General features: G+C 33.6%; 1 protein-coding gene across 1 annotated transcript; it reads left to right on the forward strand.

Moving 5' to 3' along the window:
* On the forward strand, positions 1-16907 carry LOC124533867 (sodium-dependent dopamine transporter). Its single transcript, XM_047109414.1, has 12 exons — positions 1-66; positions 244-417; positions 9912-10046; positions 11705-11859; positions 12025-12140; positions 12209-12347; positions 12419-12553; positions 12624-12727; positions 12812-13049; positions 13476-13704; positions 14148-14416; positions 15958-16907. Exons 2-12 carry the CDS (start codon positions 273-275, stop codon positions 16132-16134), a joined length of 1842 nt encoding a protein of 613 aa, XP_046965370.1. The 5' UTR covers positions 1-66; positions 244-272; the 3' UTR covers positions 16135-16907.
* Positions 16908-17330: the final 423 nt, after the last annotated feature.

Here is a 17330-nt window from a genome sequence, read left to right on the forward strand (position 1 = left end):
GTGGACTCAAGGGCCGATTATTCACTCCTTATTAATTAAAAGTCAAAGGTCAAGTGCTTGTCGCCCGTACGTGTTACGATCTTTATAAAATCTATTTTTGTCTTTTTTCTATAATGAGCCAGTTAATACAACTCGTAGATTCCGAACGAAGATTGCAACTTGTCATCCAGGCATCTTTGATATAATAAAATATTTCCGTTTGCGTTATTTATAAAATTAAAAAAAATATTTTTTTTTGTTTAGCCTGTGGCGGCAATCCGACCGTTATTAGAATGTCGCTGAAGACCCCGACGCCGGGCGTCGGCGAGCGCGAGACATGGGGCAAGAAGGTGGACTTTTTGCTGTCAGTCATCGGCTTTGCTGTCGACCTTGCCAACGTGTGGCGATTTCCCTACCTGTGCTACAAGAACGGAGGAGGTAAGTTTTTATACCAATAAAAAAAAAATTAAGAGAAATCACCCCTGCGGGTTAAAGCTCCAAAAAGAAAATACAATAAATTTGACGTGTCAAGTTGACAATATTTGAATATTCATTTTTGGAAAATGGTATTAATATTAAGTTTTATTTTGCATTTATTCAGTATTTAATGCAATTTTGGTCTGGACGAGCTATCGTATACGAAACAATTCATTTACATTTTTAATAATAACCTTTTTAAGCGTTACAAACGTATTTTATAAATTCTTTTATACGTTGAGTGTAACAGATCTTTAGGACTTCACTTATCCCTGCATTATTACGTTATCCCGACTAAATCAGCGTGTAAGAGGTGCGCTGCGGCGAGGTGATGAAACGCCGGCATGAATGCTAAGTGCCCCTTACCGCCTCTTGCCACCTCTTACTACCTCTTGCAACCTCTAACCGCGCTAATTGTCGGTCTGTTTTCGACTTGAAAGACGTATTCACGTTTATACCAAATGAAAAATACGGTGTGTTCTCTTCGTATAGTATCAGAACATTTTGTAGTGATGGATACAGAGTTTATTAGAAGAATATACAGGGTAATAATATCCGGTTTAATGTCTGACAAAGAAGAGCTTTAAATTGAACACATAGATCTTATGCATAGAGAATAACACTATAAAAGACTAGACTTTTCAATAGGGAATCCACTTCCAGAATACCTATCATAAACATTTTAGCTATGAGATAACAACGCGATTAATTTTAATAGCATTGAAATATTTATGGAAATTAAAAACTTTTTATTTTGACTATGGTTTACAAATAACTTTAGTTTTATCTCTGATTAAAGATTTAGATTAAATTTTTCTACTAGTAACATTAAAAAAGTATTCTATTTATGGGGATTAAACTTTTTGTATGTGTGTGAAAAAAAAATAAACTTTCGTACGGAAATTATTTGATTACTTTTATAGTGTTATTCTAACCTTAGAATCTTGGTTATAAAATTTAATATAAAGCTACGATTTTATTTATAGCTCATTTCTAACTTCTGACCTAATGCGGGATAGTTTATACTAACATGGAAGAAGAACCCGAAACAAAGTCCTTACGAAGTTTTCCTTCACCTCCGAATACGATTTGAAATATAAAAACGTATTTAAACGTGTCATAACATACACGAATGCAGTTATGCTAACTAGTGCTTTACAATGTTCTAATCAGCGAGCAATTTCGTATCGGTCGTATATTAATTACAAAAAACAACAACAACAGCCTGTAAATTCCCACTGCTGGGCTAAAGGCCTCCTCTCCCTTTGAGGAGAAGGTTTGGAACATATTCCACCACGCTGTTCAAATGCGGGTTGGTGGAAAACACATGTGGCAAAATTTCTATGAAATTTGTCACAAGCAGGTGACAAACGATGTTTTCCTTCACCGCAGAGCACGAGATCAATTATAAAGACAAATAAAGCACATGAAACAGCGGTGCTTGTCTAGGTTTGAACCCGCAATCATCGGTTAAGAGGCACGCGTTGTAACCACTGGGCCATCTCGACTCACTGGGCCATCTCGACTCATATATTAATTAATTATGTTTGAAAAATGGACCAGACTCCACTCATATTCAACCTCGTTTTTAAAACCTATTTCACCTCATAGGAACACGAATACGTAATAGGTGTACAAGTTGATATAAGTTCGTATTCTCGAGGTGCAATTCTAATTGCTCAGGGACTGGTGGAGGACTCTCGATGACTGAGTCGATAATGACACTCGGTGCTTTCATGCCTGAGCGTGAGCGAGCCCATGGTTAACATCAAGTACATTTGGATGCTTGTATACTGGATACGATATTTGTGTTCCCGAGTTGGTTGTGTTTTGTTTCGTGAGATTATTCTCTCCTGGATACTAATAATAATCATACTTTCTTACTTGTCTTTATGACAGAAAGGGATGAATGATGTAAATTTATTTCTTCTATAATTTTTAAAATGGTATTTACGCAATTAGCTTCATTAGAACTATTTACTTTTGTAAGTGTTATATCTGATATAAATTCCTTTTATTTAAGATGATTAACTAGACCAATATTTTTTTATATAATTATACTATTTTCGTAGTCAAATTGTGGTATTTTAAAAGTATTATTATGATAGTTCTATGTAGTACATGTCATTGTTTACTTATTAGAAATATACTTCAGTTAACTGATAATCCACTTATACAGTAACAAGATAACCTGTGGTACCTAAATGTTCACAAAAGGATAATAGAAAACATTCAAATTGTAAGGTTGAAATCCGATTCAAGCAAGCACGCTTTGGGATTGAAACAATCGCCTTAGGACATTTTCAACTATAGAACCGGTAAAAATATTTTTATGAAAGAAAACATCGCCACATATCGAAAACCTTTTCTATCGTTATATGCATGTTAGTTCCAGAGCTACTTTTATGATCATATTAACGAAATTTTTTAAAAAATAATATTGTGAATTTAGTAATGTTCCTTTTCAAGTAAAGAAAATAAATAGGGTAAAATAGTAAGTTCAAGTTCAAGTATTTTGTCTAATTTTCTTCAGAATTTCATTTATTCAATTTGCAATAAATGAGTTTGTTATTTTTACGCATTTTGCATCATTTTACGCTGCTAATGATTTAGACATTGGTGACCATGGAGTCAGTGTTGTTGATTAATGAGGAGTTCGTGGGTGCAATTATAATGATTTGATTGCATTTTAATGATAAGCATGAGCTTACGAAAACACGCATTGTCATAGAGACTGAACAAACATATTATGTGCCAATTAATATATGCTTTATTTCAATCAATTAAGGCGTTAAGATGAACAAAACTTCGATTCAAATATTCCATTTAAATCGATTTTTTTATTGGTCGGCTTTACTGTATAGCTATTGATTAATATTGAATATATCTTTAGATATAATACGACACTAAAACACTTTACTACTCATACCTATATGCTTATTTGTTCATTGATGATTTGAGATTTTGACCAATCACATCTAGATCAGTAGGTGTATTAATATTTTTAATAAGCTGAAGTGTTATAAACAGACGGAAATGAAACGCTCGGTGCGGGCGCTAGTGGTCCCCGGCTAAATGTCCGTTTCTGATGTGTCCGGAAACAAATAAATGAGCTTCCTTCGTTTGATCTTTGTCTTTTGTCAACGGCAACACTACGCCGACGATATCAATTTGTGCATTAAAAGTAATAGGTATACAAAAAAAAATGCGTTCAGCGTAAAATGAAACGTTGTTTTGAAATTCTTTTTTTGAAATTAAATATTTCTGACGTTTAGTTTTTACAGCCGTTGTCGGTAAGCATACATAATTACTTTTGAAAAAAAAAACAATACTTTCTGTGATTTGTTAGTTCTATCATTATCAATATGCGTTTATCTACGGATAAGAATTTATTTATTAACTTACACTAAAAAATATGTAAGTTTTAATTGATGTACTTTACAAATAAAGGAGCGTTCTCCACATAATCATAAATCTCATATCAAAAACAAAACATGAAAGTTCTGCAACTACCACAAGAGGAACAAAGTTTCTACATCACTAATTACATCCTTCTCTTTCTTCTTTGTACCGCACCGACTCTTTGGGCGTCCAAGAGCCAGTAATTGACAATCAGAAAGCTCCCTTTACACGACGCTTCGAGAAACTTCGTTAGCTACTCGATGTGCAGGAAAATTAGTAACGCAATAATGGGGGTAATAAGGTAATGGAGGGGGGTCATCTGGAGCCGATAGTCTGCCCCAGATCTAATTAAATATCAATTCTATATCAATGTTATCTCGTGATGTCCCTCAAAGGGTCATCGCCGGAAATTTATTTAGCGGCGCTTAAACGCGTCGGTCGGGGTGAAATTGAATTTCGAATAGTTATGAACTTGAGGCTTTGAGAGCGTCGTGTTATGTAGGAGCTCAAATTATAGCAGATAATTTTTTTGTACATCTATAATGTAATTTTTTATAGAGAAATTATACTAACTAATAGATGATATTTATTAATAAAATTGTAATGTTGTTTTTATATAATTGTTTTAATAACAATCTATAAACATAATTTCAGTTCAAGCAAATAAATATTACAACTTACTTGCAATCAATAAAATAATATAAAACAACTTGTATATTTTTTATTGCTTTCATTCGTAGCTGAATTCATTTAAATTTCAATAGAATACCGCTAAAATTGTCTAATAAATGATTATAGGTTTTACGTAAAAAAAAACAAATGTTTGAAATTATTGTATCGTAAGTATCGTTGTTGACAATGCGTGTCTTAAATTCCAAATGTTTTCAATTCAAATCTACTGCATTACATTAAGCATTCGAATATCAATTATGATGATTAAAACGAATCATTTCGATAGGAGGTTATGGTGCGTAATCAGTTTTGAAATTTCGTCCGGTAATTGGTCGGGCCGGCACTTCATCATGTGTCCTCGCGTCACGGTTCGGTCACACTGACATTTTGAGTACGTAATGGAAGGTATCATAATTGATTAGGCTTTATTTCATAAATAACTGATTTTCGTTTGTGTTTGTCAAGATCAAAATCAAATCAAAATACTCTTTATTGTACACCAATAAATAAATAATTTAGAAACGATTAAGAAAGATCCACAAGAGGCGGTTTTATCGCTAACACAGCGATCTCTTCCAGGCAACCTGTAGGGTGCACATAGGGTGCACATAGCAGATATAAACATAATAAATAAATATAGTAGTTAGTTAGATGTGGTTTTGTGTCGTAAAGCAGCGGCATATCGTTAGTTCTTCTTTATATTTGGACGAATGACGAAATCATAACAATTTATTATTTGATTATTACAATTTAATTATGAATTAATCAGTCAGTACAGGGTGCTAAACACCACACGTCTCATGTTCTATCGTAACATACATCGTTGGTTGCCTGGAAGAGATCGAGAACTATGTAGCGATAGGGTCGCCAAAATTGTACACCTCTTTCTTTAGACTTAATCCATGTAGTATTTATTTATTTTCTATATGTGGTGTCCAATACAATATAAAGTATAGTACTGAATTAATTGTAAAGTGTATGTATACTATATAGTAGAATTTTGGAAAAAAAAGCCGAGGAAAAGATATCGCAAAAACTCGATTTCGAGGACAGCAGTAACTACACTGTAAACAGATGTAACAGATGTAATATTTAAATAATACTAGTTATAACGGATTTGAATCGCGTATATTAATTATAGTCTACCCGTGACTACGAACGCTGTAAAGTACTCGAAACGTCGGGATGCCAAAAATAATTATAATAGTTATAACTAGTTTTATTTAAATGTGTAATCATTGTGAAAATTTAAGACAACATTATATGTAATATTTCTGTCAAAAACAGTCAAATAATTATGTAATTAGGCGAATGAAAATTGCGTTTCTTGTAAGAACTCACTTTATAAACTTTATATTTCTTAATCTTTAGTGAAATCACTGGTCAATAATGGTAGTCAATTTTCTCCACCATAGTTAGCGATATTTTTTCTATATAAATGTAATGACCGCGTTGTTAGGTTTTTGGTGGCACTACGTGCTCGTACGCACTTTTACGGCTCATAAATACATATGGCTACTTTTTACGAGCGTCCATTAAGAATTTCTTGATCCTAAGCCCAGGATTTCTGAGATCTGAAAGCTAGACGCTAACCAACGCGACACTTATCTAATGATATAGGGCCGCGATTTAAAATAAGGACAATATGGAATACATACTACATAATCACTGGGACAAAATCGGCATACGCTATTAATATTTAATGTTGCTTTATATGGTTTTTTTAGCAATTTTCCGATACGTCTCTACCTACGACCAATTAATTTAAGTTCGGTGGTGCTATTCAAAAATGTGACAAATCCAACTCGATTAAATCGTTAGAAACATGGAAGACAAACAGAAAAATATATTCACTTTTATTCGTATTTACAATACATAAACATGAGATGACTACAGTTAGAACATGAATTGCAACATAAAACGCCAAGGTTGCAAGCAATCCCAGGAAAGTACCGTTGAATTTTTATGTCACTAATGTGTCTATATTAATTCAATTTCATCCTCGACGGTACACATTGTGAGGAAACCTGCACTTGTCGAATAAAATTCTGTAATACGTGTAGTTGTACAACGTGATGGAGTATAGCCTCCAAATTTTCTTTTCGAAATCAGAAAGCCAACATCCTAACAAACTTTTACTTGCGATTATAAAATAAATAATTCTATTGGAGCACATAATTCCATAGCTATTAAATTACGTAATTGAATTTTCTAAGTAATCTATTCAATCAGTCCATAATAAACACGTTTCCGTCAACGCACCGTCCTACCCGGGGATGATTTAATACCTGAAACAGTTCGATGGAAATCTCGTAATGCCCAATCATTCGCGATCCGCCGGGAATAGCCGGAGATATTTCATTATCCTAAGTCCAGACGGCTTAGATGGAGGAATTGAACAAGAATTTTTACAATTTGAATTTATTTTAAATGGTTGACTATTTCAATGTGACGTTGCTTCTATTTAATACACTTTTTGTCAAAAGATTTACATAATAGCAACATTTTTTCTCATGAAACAGTTATTAACTATATGAGGATTTAAAACAAATGAATTTGGGGTATCACAATTATATAATAGTTTATGTAAAGATACGTTAACGAGGTCAGTTTCAATATAATAACAAAAATTCAAAAATGTAAAGAATCCGTTCTTTGAACAATTAGTTATGTTTCGGATAACGGACAGAAATGTTTTATAAATGTAAACATTTTATGTACTTAAATGATATTTTACTCTTAAAAAAAGTCTAATATGTTCCTAAAATAGTAAATAAATGACCTTTTATTTAAAAAGTAGTAGGTAAAAAGTCGACAACATTTTTTTTGAATCCAACTGTCTCAAAGACTTTTCTTATTGTATTAGATGTACATATAAATATGTATTATGGAGTAGAATGAACTACACTAAAAGTAACTTACAAGACGCATAAATCTTTTAGGATAGCTCGCTATCAAAATCCTATTATCCAAGTTAAGCGACAAGGAAACATTGGAACACTTCACTTTGGCCGACTTATGGAACTTAAGATGGGTTCATTCAGTGACCTGTTGCATCCGGCAATAAAATAAATCCCCTTTCCATCCCCTAAGCTCAATATAGAGAGGAATAATGTACAATATGATTTTTTTTTTATATTGTTTATACCGTGAAACCGAGATGTCTCACTATGATACATTCGGATTAATTAGTATCTGCTATTATTTTAATGTTAAGATAATTTGTGTTTTTTTTTTTTATTATTATGATGGGATAGTTTTGAAGTGAAAATTCAGTATATTTTTTTGTTACTACAAAATATCTGCACGATAAATAATTTTGCTGTTTCTAAATTCAGGCAAAATGAAGTATAAGTGCTGTCTGTAATTGAAAAGACCTTAAGATCAATCGTCCATCGATTACATTGGACACTAGAATGTCATCTTAACAGATTTCCGTTCAATCTTGATAGAGCCTGTCCAAGTACAGAGAACAGATTACAGTACACAAGTTACAATGAGATTACAAAATTCAACACAATCCGAAAGAGTTTAATGAGAATTTTTCTTGAAAAAAACTTAATAACTTTTAATCAGCCAGACCTAGGGTTTGAAACCACGATCTCGAGATCTGAAGCTTGATCTGATATCTAGGCACTAGATGAAGCAGAGTAGATTAAGTATCTTTAAAGAAGTTTCCGACTAAAAATATTATGGAATAAGTATTTCTATCCATATTAAGAATGATCATTTAAGGTACTCGTTATATAGTTGTTTTCGTCTTTCAATCATTCAGTAAGCATTCATCAGCGTCGTTTTATTACTGTCATTCATTTCGAAACATGATTTTACACGAAATATCGTCTTGGGTAAATTGCTACTGATAGAATCATTCAAGATGTATTCTTAGCTCTCTAACGGATGAGCCCTATTTAACAATTGTCTCATTCAGGTATTACTCATCCCGCGTCACTGTTATTAGGTACTTAACAATATTATAATGATCTACATCCTTACGCATACGATGCGTGAAATCAAATTAAAATCTAATTTAAATTGTCTTTACATTTAATATTAAAATCGTTGAAATAATTCTGAAAAATATTACGACTGTGGTATAAAGTTCACAGTTGGCAATGTTCTGACTCAAGCCTTAGCTTTCTTTTACATGATACATGATACATAATATACTACAGAATTTGTTTATTTACGACATCACATCAAAAACTTATTTATTTATTTATTTAATATTTGGGAAACAAACAGATATAAAATATAATCTAATTAAATAATACAGTTTAGATATCACATTATCCAGCAAAGATTCCACCGATTGAACTTCTAAAATTATCAGTATTTCTTTCCTATATGCTCCATATATACAAAAATCTTCGTCTCGAATCACTCTATTTACTAAAAAAACCGTATCAAAATCAATTTGCCATGGAAATGAAGAAGAATAAGTAGATATATGAGTTAGGGGTAACGCTTTGTTATAACATATTAAAGCGTCAATCCAAACCGGCTTGCACAAAGCGCAAAAATCATAGATAAAGAAGTACATCCATATACATAGTATAAGTAGAAGAATTATAGATTCACTGATAACTGTTATATCATTCTAAAGGCGTACCTACGCAGACAATAACACTTATATAGCGAAATGTCTCGAGAATCATAAAAGCTTGTTCTAAGTAAATGCGACTTAAAAGGCCAATTATAGCACAATTTGCTCCACTCTCCTTCCACCCTCTGAGGGAGCCAATATGAAATTATTGCCTTGAGAATTGCGATCTATGATCTGAGATTGCTTTAAAAGTACGGTGGAAAAAAATACTAAAGAGGATTAACGATTCATTTAGAAATCAATTTCTATTCAATTTATAATTTAAATATTTCATATTAAAATTATAAATTTAATAGAATATATATTTTACTTTATAATAAATTATAAAGTAAAAAAAGTAACAGCCTGTAAATTTCACACTCTTGGGCTAAGGGCTCCTCTCCCATTAAGGAGAGGGTTTGGAACATATTCACACATGTGGCAGAATTTCGATGATATTAGACTCATGCAGGTTTCCTCACTATGTTTTCCTTCCACAAATTAAGCACATATAAGTACATAGTGGTGCTTGACTGGGTTTTAACCCGAAATCATCGGTTAAGATGCACGCGTTCTAACCACTGGGCCATCTCAGCTCAATTTAAATATACCTATATGTAATATGTTATGTGTATTTCTTTATATGTTCGTGCTGAAATAGTTGTCAATTTCTTGGCTTACAATAGTTTTAGATTGTTCAGAAAGTCACAAAAAATTACATAGCGGTGTATTATTAAGTTCCATTTTTTCATAAATTGAAAGTAAGTTTATTGATTTTGTTCTTTGATTATAACAGGGGCCTTCTTGGTGCCGTATTGCATCATGTTAGTCGTGGGAGGGATTCCGCTGTTCTACATGGAACTCGCTTTGGGGCAGTTCCATCGCAAAGGAGCCATCACTTGCTGGGGCAGGCTCGTGCCATTGCTTAAAGGTAAAAAATCATATGTTATTTAATCAATATAAATGTTTCCGACTATACTCAGCCATAATTAATATACCTTAGTTTTACATATATATTATATACATATCTTTCAGAAGACCAGATAAGATTTTTATTTTAAAATTTCATATATTAGAATCATAATCGTACTTTTATTGTTTAAATAGCGACCCTTGGCTTCGCACGGGTGCAATGCTGATACTAAATATACTACAGAATGTTTATTCTTTACTATATTGGCCATGTATTACATACAAAAATCTCCACCTCGAATCACTCTATCTATTAAAATAAAACAGCATCAAAATCCGATGTGTAATTTTAAAATTCTTTTAAATCGGGACAGATCGTTTAGCGACTTTGTTTTATACTATGGAGTGTTAATGATTTCATCATTATTAGGATCATCTGCTGTCAAAATTATTTATTAATATTTATTTCTATTAAGTTCTTCTCTGTAATTCAACAACCTTTCGAATTATACATTTTTTTTATATTTTATTTCATGTAGTATAAAGAGATTATTACAGCTTCAAATAAAATATCTTTTATTCAATACATGAAAGCATTGTGAATTTACGACCACTTCATTCAGTCTTGTATTTCTTATAGTCTTTATGCGGGCTCAATGTCTCCGCGATCTTGATTTATAGCTCCTATTACACTATTGTCACTTTATATATTTTTAAATGTACCTATAATAAAACTAATTTTCCATTTTAGTATTACATATTATTCAAAAGAATTAACTCCTAAATTGCACAAATACATATTTATTATTTTTAGTGTATATTTTAAACCTCATTTACACAGTGTTTTTGTATATATTTTTTAATATTTTTTGGTAACCTTTTGTTTTTTAGGGTATAACAAAAGAAATCTCTAGGTATCTATAATTCAATCGTTTATCATTCTTGCCGTCTTTTCTTATGTTACTGCCACCCTTACGATATTGTTCTTGGAATAAAATAAAGATCATATCATTCGCGTCGCGGTCCTCCCGAGTCTTGCACTTAACACCCATAATTGACACCATTTCTCGGCTCCCCTTAAGTGCTCCATACGCTTTCAAAAGACTGCAGATTTGCGAGGTCGGCTTATGGCCGGTGATTTCATTTCACTTGTCACGTCTCGGCTGAGTGGCTCCGATATGATTTTGAAGAATAAAATTGGTAATGGACTGGAACTGAAAAGCTTCTAGCTTTCTCGAAACATATTTTTTTCTATCAAGCGTTTCAAATTTGTCGCTCTATTTCGTCGTTTTATTTTCTTAATTGCTTTATCACTCTCAATAAATATTTCATAGACGTATATATTTTTTTGTGTTTTAAATTACATTAATATTAGGTAATAAAGCATACAGAAATGTATATACGTCTCGTTCACTGTGAAACAGACGGCGTGTAATCTCTACTAATCTTACCTAAATAATTGTTATTTGTAGAAAAACTTATTACTTTGTGTTGCATTTAACTTTCTTTTAAATCTAATTATTCTATATTAGCTAAAATATTACCTTTATTAACATAAGAATTAATAACATGAAATGCTTATATATAGTTACTGTATAAATCTTGACCGCGAGGAAAGGTGGCAAGAATGTGTAAATATTAAATAGCTTTTATCTAATAAATAATTTATATCCTAAGGTATTGGATACGCGGTGGTTCTGATTGCATTCTACGTGGACTTTTATTACAATGTCATAATCGCTTGGGCTTTACGATTTTTCTTCGCGTCGTTCACCACCATGCTACCTTGGACCAACTGCAATAATGAGTGGAATACACCTGCATGTCAACCGGTGAGAAAAACAAATGCAAACTTTTTAAATTACTTTAAACATTCAAAAAACTCAATACGGTTTTCTGTTTGCATAATTTCGCGTAATTATATAAAAAAACTGGTTATAGAAATCGAATTTTATATGAATTTTAATGGACATAAGATACGAGTCATATGTTTGTAGTTCGAAGCTAATTGGGAGTCTGTAAATGTAAACAAAACAACACGCCACCACAACTCTTCAGCGCCAAACACTCCACAAACGACACCATTTACATCAGCAGCTTCAGAATATTTTAAGTAAGTTTTACACTGTCCATATCTTGGAGCTAATTAAATACTTTTCTAAAATATAATTATATTTTCAGTCGGGCAATACTGGAACTGCACAGGAGTGAAGGCTTACATGATTTGGGTCCCATCAAGTGGGACATGGCCCTATGTCTTCTGGCGGTTTACATAATTTGTTATTTCTCACTGTGGAAAGGCATCAGCACATCTGGCAAAGTATATATTTTTTATATAGGAAGAAAGTGTTTTCTTTTCTGTTTGTGTATTTAAAGTTTTATCTTTTTTAGGTTGTTTGGTTCACAGCTTTATTCCCATACGCTGTACTTCTAATACTGCTAGTCCGTGGAATAACATTACCGGGCTCTGCTACTGGTATTCAGTATTACTTAAGTCCAAATTTTGAAGCTATTACCCAACCACAGGTAAAGAATGTCTTTGATTATTGTGATAATCAAAGTAGAAAGTAATTATAATGTACCGTTTTATTGACAGGTTTGGGTCGACGCGGCGACACAAGTATTTTTTTCTTTGGGTCCTGGATTTGGCGTTCTCTTGGCTTATGCTTCTTACAATAAATATCATAACAATGTGTACCAGTATGTATCAATTGCATCATTTCCAATTATAAGCTGGAATAACTACTTAATTTGTACTATTTTTGATAATTCCAAAATTTCCAGGGACGCGATTCTAACTAGCGTGATCAATTCTTGCACATCATTCATTGCTGGGTTTGTTATCTTCAGCGTGCTGGGTTACATGGCCCACGCGTCAGGCAAGGACGTTCAAGATGTGGCCACTGAAGGACCGGGTCTAGTATTTATCGTGTACCCAGCTGCTATAGCGACTATGCCTGGATCTACATTCTGGGCACTCATATTCTTTATGATGTTACTCACGCTAGGACTGGATAGCTCTGTGAGTATTTTATAATTAAACTAGTTGTTGCCCGCGGCTTCTCTCGCGTTTTGGGGGTTTTGTTTTCATGTGTGAGGCAAACAAGTAGCCTATGTCCAAAAAAAATCAAAATCAAAATAAACTTTATTCAAGTAGGTTTTTACCAGCACTTTTGAATCATCGTTTTACAATTAGGTGAAGCTACCACCGTCCTTCCTTGGAGTTGTCATTGTTGTTGTGTCATGTTCATTTACCATTTAAAATTCGGTTCATTGGTTAGGTGGTGAAAGAGCAAAAGATAGAGTTAATTTACACAGCTATAAAACTAGTATAGATATTAGTATTTATTTTCATATTCTCAAACAAGTTACCATACCTATAATTTATACGAGAATATTATACGCAGATAGATTTTTCTCTTTTTATAAAATCATTATTTTATTGCAGTTCGGTGGATCAGAGGCAATAATAACTGCCCTAAGTGACGAGTTTCCTCCAATTGGACGACATCGAGAACTGTTCGTGGCCTGTCTCTTCACTCTCTACTTCATCGTCGGGTTGACCTCTTGCACCAAAGGAGGCTTCTACTTCTTCCAATTGCTTGATCGATATGCAGCTGGATATTCAATGCTTGTTGCTGTTTTCTTTGAAGCAATCGCTGTTTCTTGGATCTATGGTATGTTTGTTCATTGATAAGGTTTGGTTGGCCACTTAATTTATACTATTGGAGTTCATTTGAATTTGACTAATATTATGGATTCATAAGAGTTTGTGTTCTTTAATAATATAATTAACATGAAGAAATGGTAAGGTTTTATTGTAACGTAAAAATGTAATACTTCCGTCACGTGTATGCACGAACATTTATATGCGCTTTATATCGTTTTTTAGTCCTAATTGTGATATAAAATTTGCAATAAAGTTTAATTTTACTTGTAAATCAATAGACCATAGTATAAACCTAATACTGCTGATGGATTGTAACGTGATCTGTCTCGATAAATGAGCTAATAATATACATAACGGAAAAAGATGTTTCAAATCTTGAGTTCAGTATGTTCAATCAAACAAACAAACTTTAGTTTGCATAATAGCATAGACTGTTTATTTTTTCTACAGGTACTGAGAGATTCTGCGAAGATATCCGCGACATGATTGGTTTCCGACCCGGTCTGTACTGGAGAATCTGCTGGCGTTTCGTTGCTCCTGCATTCCTCTTATTTATAACTGCGTATGGTCTCATGGATTATGAGCCTTTACAGTATGATAACTACGTGTATCCATTCTGGGCGAACGCGCTTGGCTGGTTCATCGCAGGCTCTAGCGTCATCTGTATACCCGCCGTGGCCATCTACAAGATCCTCACTACTAAAGGAACTTTCTTAGAGGTGAGTGTTTTAAGCAATAAGCTTTATAATTAATTTCAGACATTTCTTTATTCTACGTAGTCGGTCCCAAAGTTCTGTCATATATGAAAATAGTGATAAAAAGAAAAGTACCAATCCGTTTTTTATAAATTATATATTATATGAAAGAACATTTAATAAGGAATTATATTAACTTAAAATTATTTAGTCGCCGCGGCCAGTCGTCTATCGCAGCACGCACCATATTCATGTCTATTTCAGCGACTGCTTTTATTATAGCTGACTTTAGAGTGTCCAAATTTTTATGGGGCTTAGCACATACCTTCCTCTCTAAGACTTGCCAAATTTTATAGTCCAGAGGATTAAGGTCCGGACTGGAGGAAGGCCAATCTTCATGTCTTATGAAGTCGATGTTTTGACGCTCGAACCAGGCTTGAGTGGTCTTGGCTTTATGTGCAGGTGTAGAATCTTGCTGGAACACAAAGTGATGTCCTGAAAATAACGTGTTGGGCAGGTCTTTGACATGCTGATCCAAAACCGACTCTTGGTACACTTTTGCACTGATTTTGACCCTTTTTCGCAAAAATGAACCTCAGTTGGTCCGTAGTAGGAGACTCCTAACCAGACCATCACTGAAGATGGATGATGCCCATGTTGCACCCGCGGAACTTTTTTTGCTGCTTCTTCAGAGCTCCCAGCATACACTCTATCATTCTGTTTATTGTACTTTTCTTCTATACCGAAAATTTTTTCGTCCGTAAAGAGTATATCACGATGTCGATTTTTCGCGTACCGTTTCAACAACACCCGGGATCTTTTGAATCTTATTGCTTTTAGACGAGCATTAAGTAGGTGTCCACTCTTTTTTTGTAAGCTCGCAACTTAAGGTCTTCGTTTAACACCTTTTTGATAGTTTTTCTGCTGACCCCCATCTGCAATGCCATCAGCTTCTGTTTTCGGACAGGATTCCTTCGTATGCGTGCCTTGATTGCTTTGATCACTGCTGGTGTCCTTGCGGAGCGTGACCGGCCAGTTCTTTTCTTATCCTCAACACTTGAAACTTCATTGTACCTATTTATAGTACGATACACAAACCTAAGCGATATTTTTAAATTTTTGAGCAACTTGAAAATGGTATTCGGCGAGTGTCCACAGCGGTGCAACGCTAAAACTGCTATTCGGTTTTCTTTCACGGTCCACTCCATCGTGAAAAATCGCGGAAAATGATAACTTTTGTTTTTTAATAATTGACAAACATTCAAAAATGGAATGCAATTAAACTTTTTTTAAATCGTCTTCGAAATTGGAAAATAATGTGCCAGTGACAGAACTTTGGGACCAACTACGTAGTTATGAAATTTTGGCAATAATGAATTGTTAATATGGTCATCATGTCACCAAGATGACGTATGACATAAATGATAACGGGCATGGGTCGACATGTATCGTAAAAAGTTCGTAATCATATTTTCATTTGCTTGCCATTCGCCAACTAATCAACCAATCAGAGACTAAACTTGTTGTAGTTATTATAGGGTATTACAAAAATTTATTTGTTCCAGCGTTTGCAAATCCTGACGACACCGTACGCAGACACGGAACACAGCGCAGTCCACAACGGCGTGGTGGTGTCGGAGAGTGGTGGCGTGCGGCTGTCGTCCGCCGTCAGCACGCCGGGCACGCCCCCCTCCGCCCCCGCCGCCGCCCCCTGTGCGCGCGACCAGCCCGCGCTCGTCTGAGCGACGCTCTCCTTTGACGTCTACTACGTGTAGATCGTCTTCTATGCGCGACGTTAATACTTAATTCGGGTCTATTGGTACAGCGGCAATTATATTTGTCTTCTGCGGCAAAAGTTGCTGATTTTAACGTCGCTCATAATTAATATTTTATAAGCCGTATAGGTGTCAGAGGGAGGAAGGTGGCGGCATTTTATGTTTAAACTAAGTGTAGGAACTAATGGTGGTCACTTCAAGCTTACCTTAGAGGCGCTTATCGCTTTAAATTAGAGCTTAAGTTGCTTTGTTACTTATAGCAGAATTTTCTTCATATGACTGTATTATGTGGATTCAATCGAACCCACTACTAGTGGTTATAAAAATATGATCAGTTTTAAAAATAGAGTTAAATACCTTTTGTCTCTAATCAAATCAAAATAAGAGAAAATGTTGTTTTCTTCAGACCGAAAAAGCAGATAACATTAAAAAGATTTATTTAAAGCAAAGATAATGTAAGTTGATTCCTTTGTTATTTTAAAAGTGTTAAGTTTATAAAGAACGTCTTCATTAAGAATACAATATTAGGGTTGAACTTTCACCTTTCGAATATTTTGCTTGGCATTAAATATAATATTAATTAAAGAATAAGATTTAAATAACAATTCATCAACGAGTAAGATAGATGTTCCCATTAAAAATATAATGAACTGTAGTATTATAAACTTATAAGTTAGGTTTGCTATTATCTGTGAAATGTTGAAGTATATGGCAACAAAAATGTATACGTCACGGGCAGATGATCTACCCATTACCCAATACCCATGTTAATAAGAGTACCAGATAGAATAGGCCTGTAGGTACCTACGTACATCCTTTTCCGTAGAGCCACAAATAGAATACTATTTATTTCTTAATTTAAATAAACTAGGAACGTATCATCTTTCATAAGGTTTAACGATACTTAACTTTGTCTTTATCATTGAGGAAGACTTAAGAAAAAAAATGATTAAAATGTGTACGTGTATACGAACGAAGCTTATTTATTATTAACTTTCCACATTTTTTCTATTAACTTTCTGTAAAAAATCAATAATATATGATAATCATGAACGAATCTAAAATCGGTAAATAATCTTTAACATAATATTGATTATTAATTACATATTACATCATATGTTATATTACTATGTTAAATAATAGTGGAAACACAATTTGTCTAG

Source organism: Vanessa cardui, chromosome 11 (assembly GCF_905220365.1).
Source record: "Vanessa cardui chromosome 11, ilVanCard2.1, whole genome shotgun sequence".
Classification (NCBI taxonomy): domain Eukaryota; kingdom Metazoa; phylum Arthropoda; class Insecta; order Lepidoptera; family Nymphalidae; genus Vanessa; species Vanessa cardui.

Coding starts and splice junctions, on each gene's coding strand:
- LOC124533867 (XM_047109414.1), top strand. CDS start 273: ATGTCGCTGAAGACCCCGACGCCGGGCGTCGGCGAGCGCGAGACATGG. Junction 10,047..11,704: donor GCTCGTGCCATTGCTTAAAG/GTAAAAAATCAT, acceptor TTATATCCTAAG/GTATTGGATACGCGGTGGTT. Junction 12,348..12,418: donor GCATCAGCACATCTGGCAAA/GTATATATTTTT, acceptor TATCTTTTTTAG/GTTGTTTGGTTCACAGCTTT.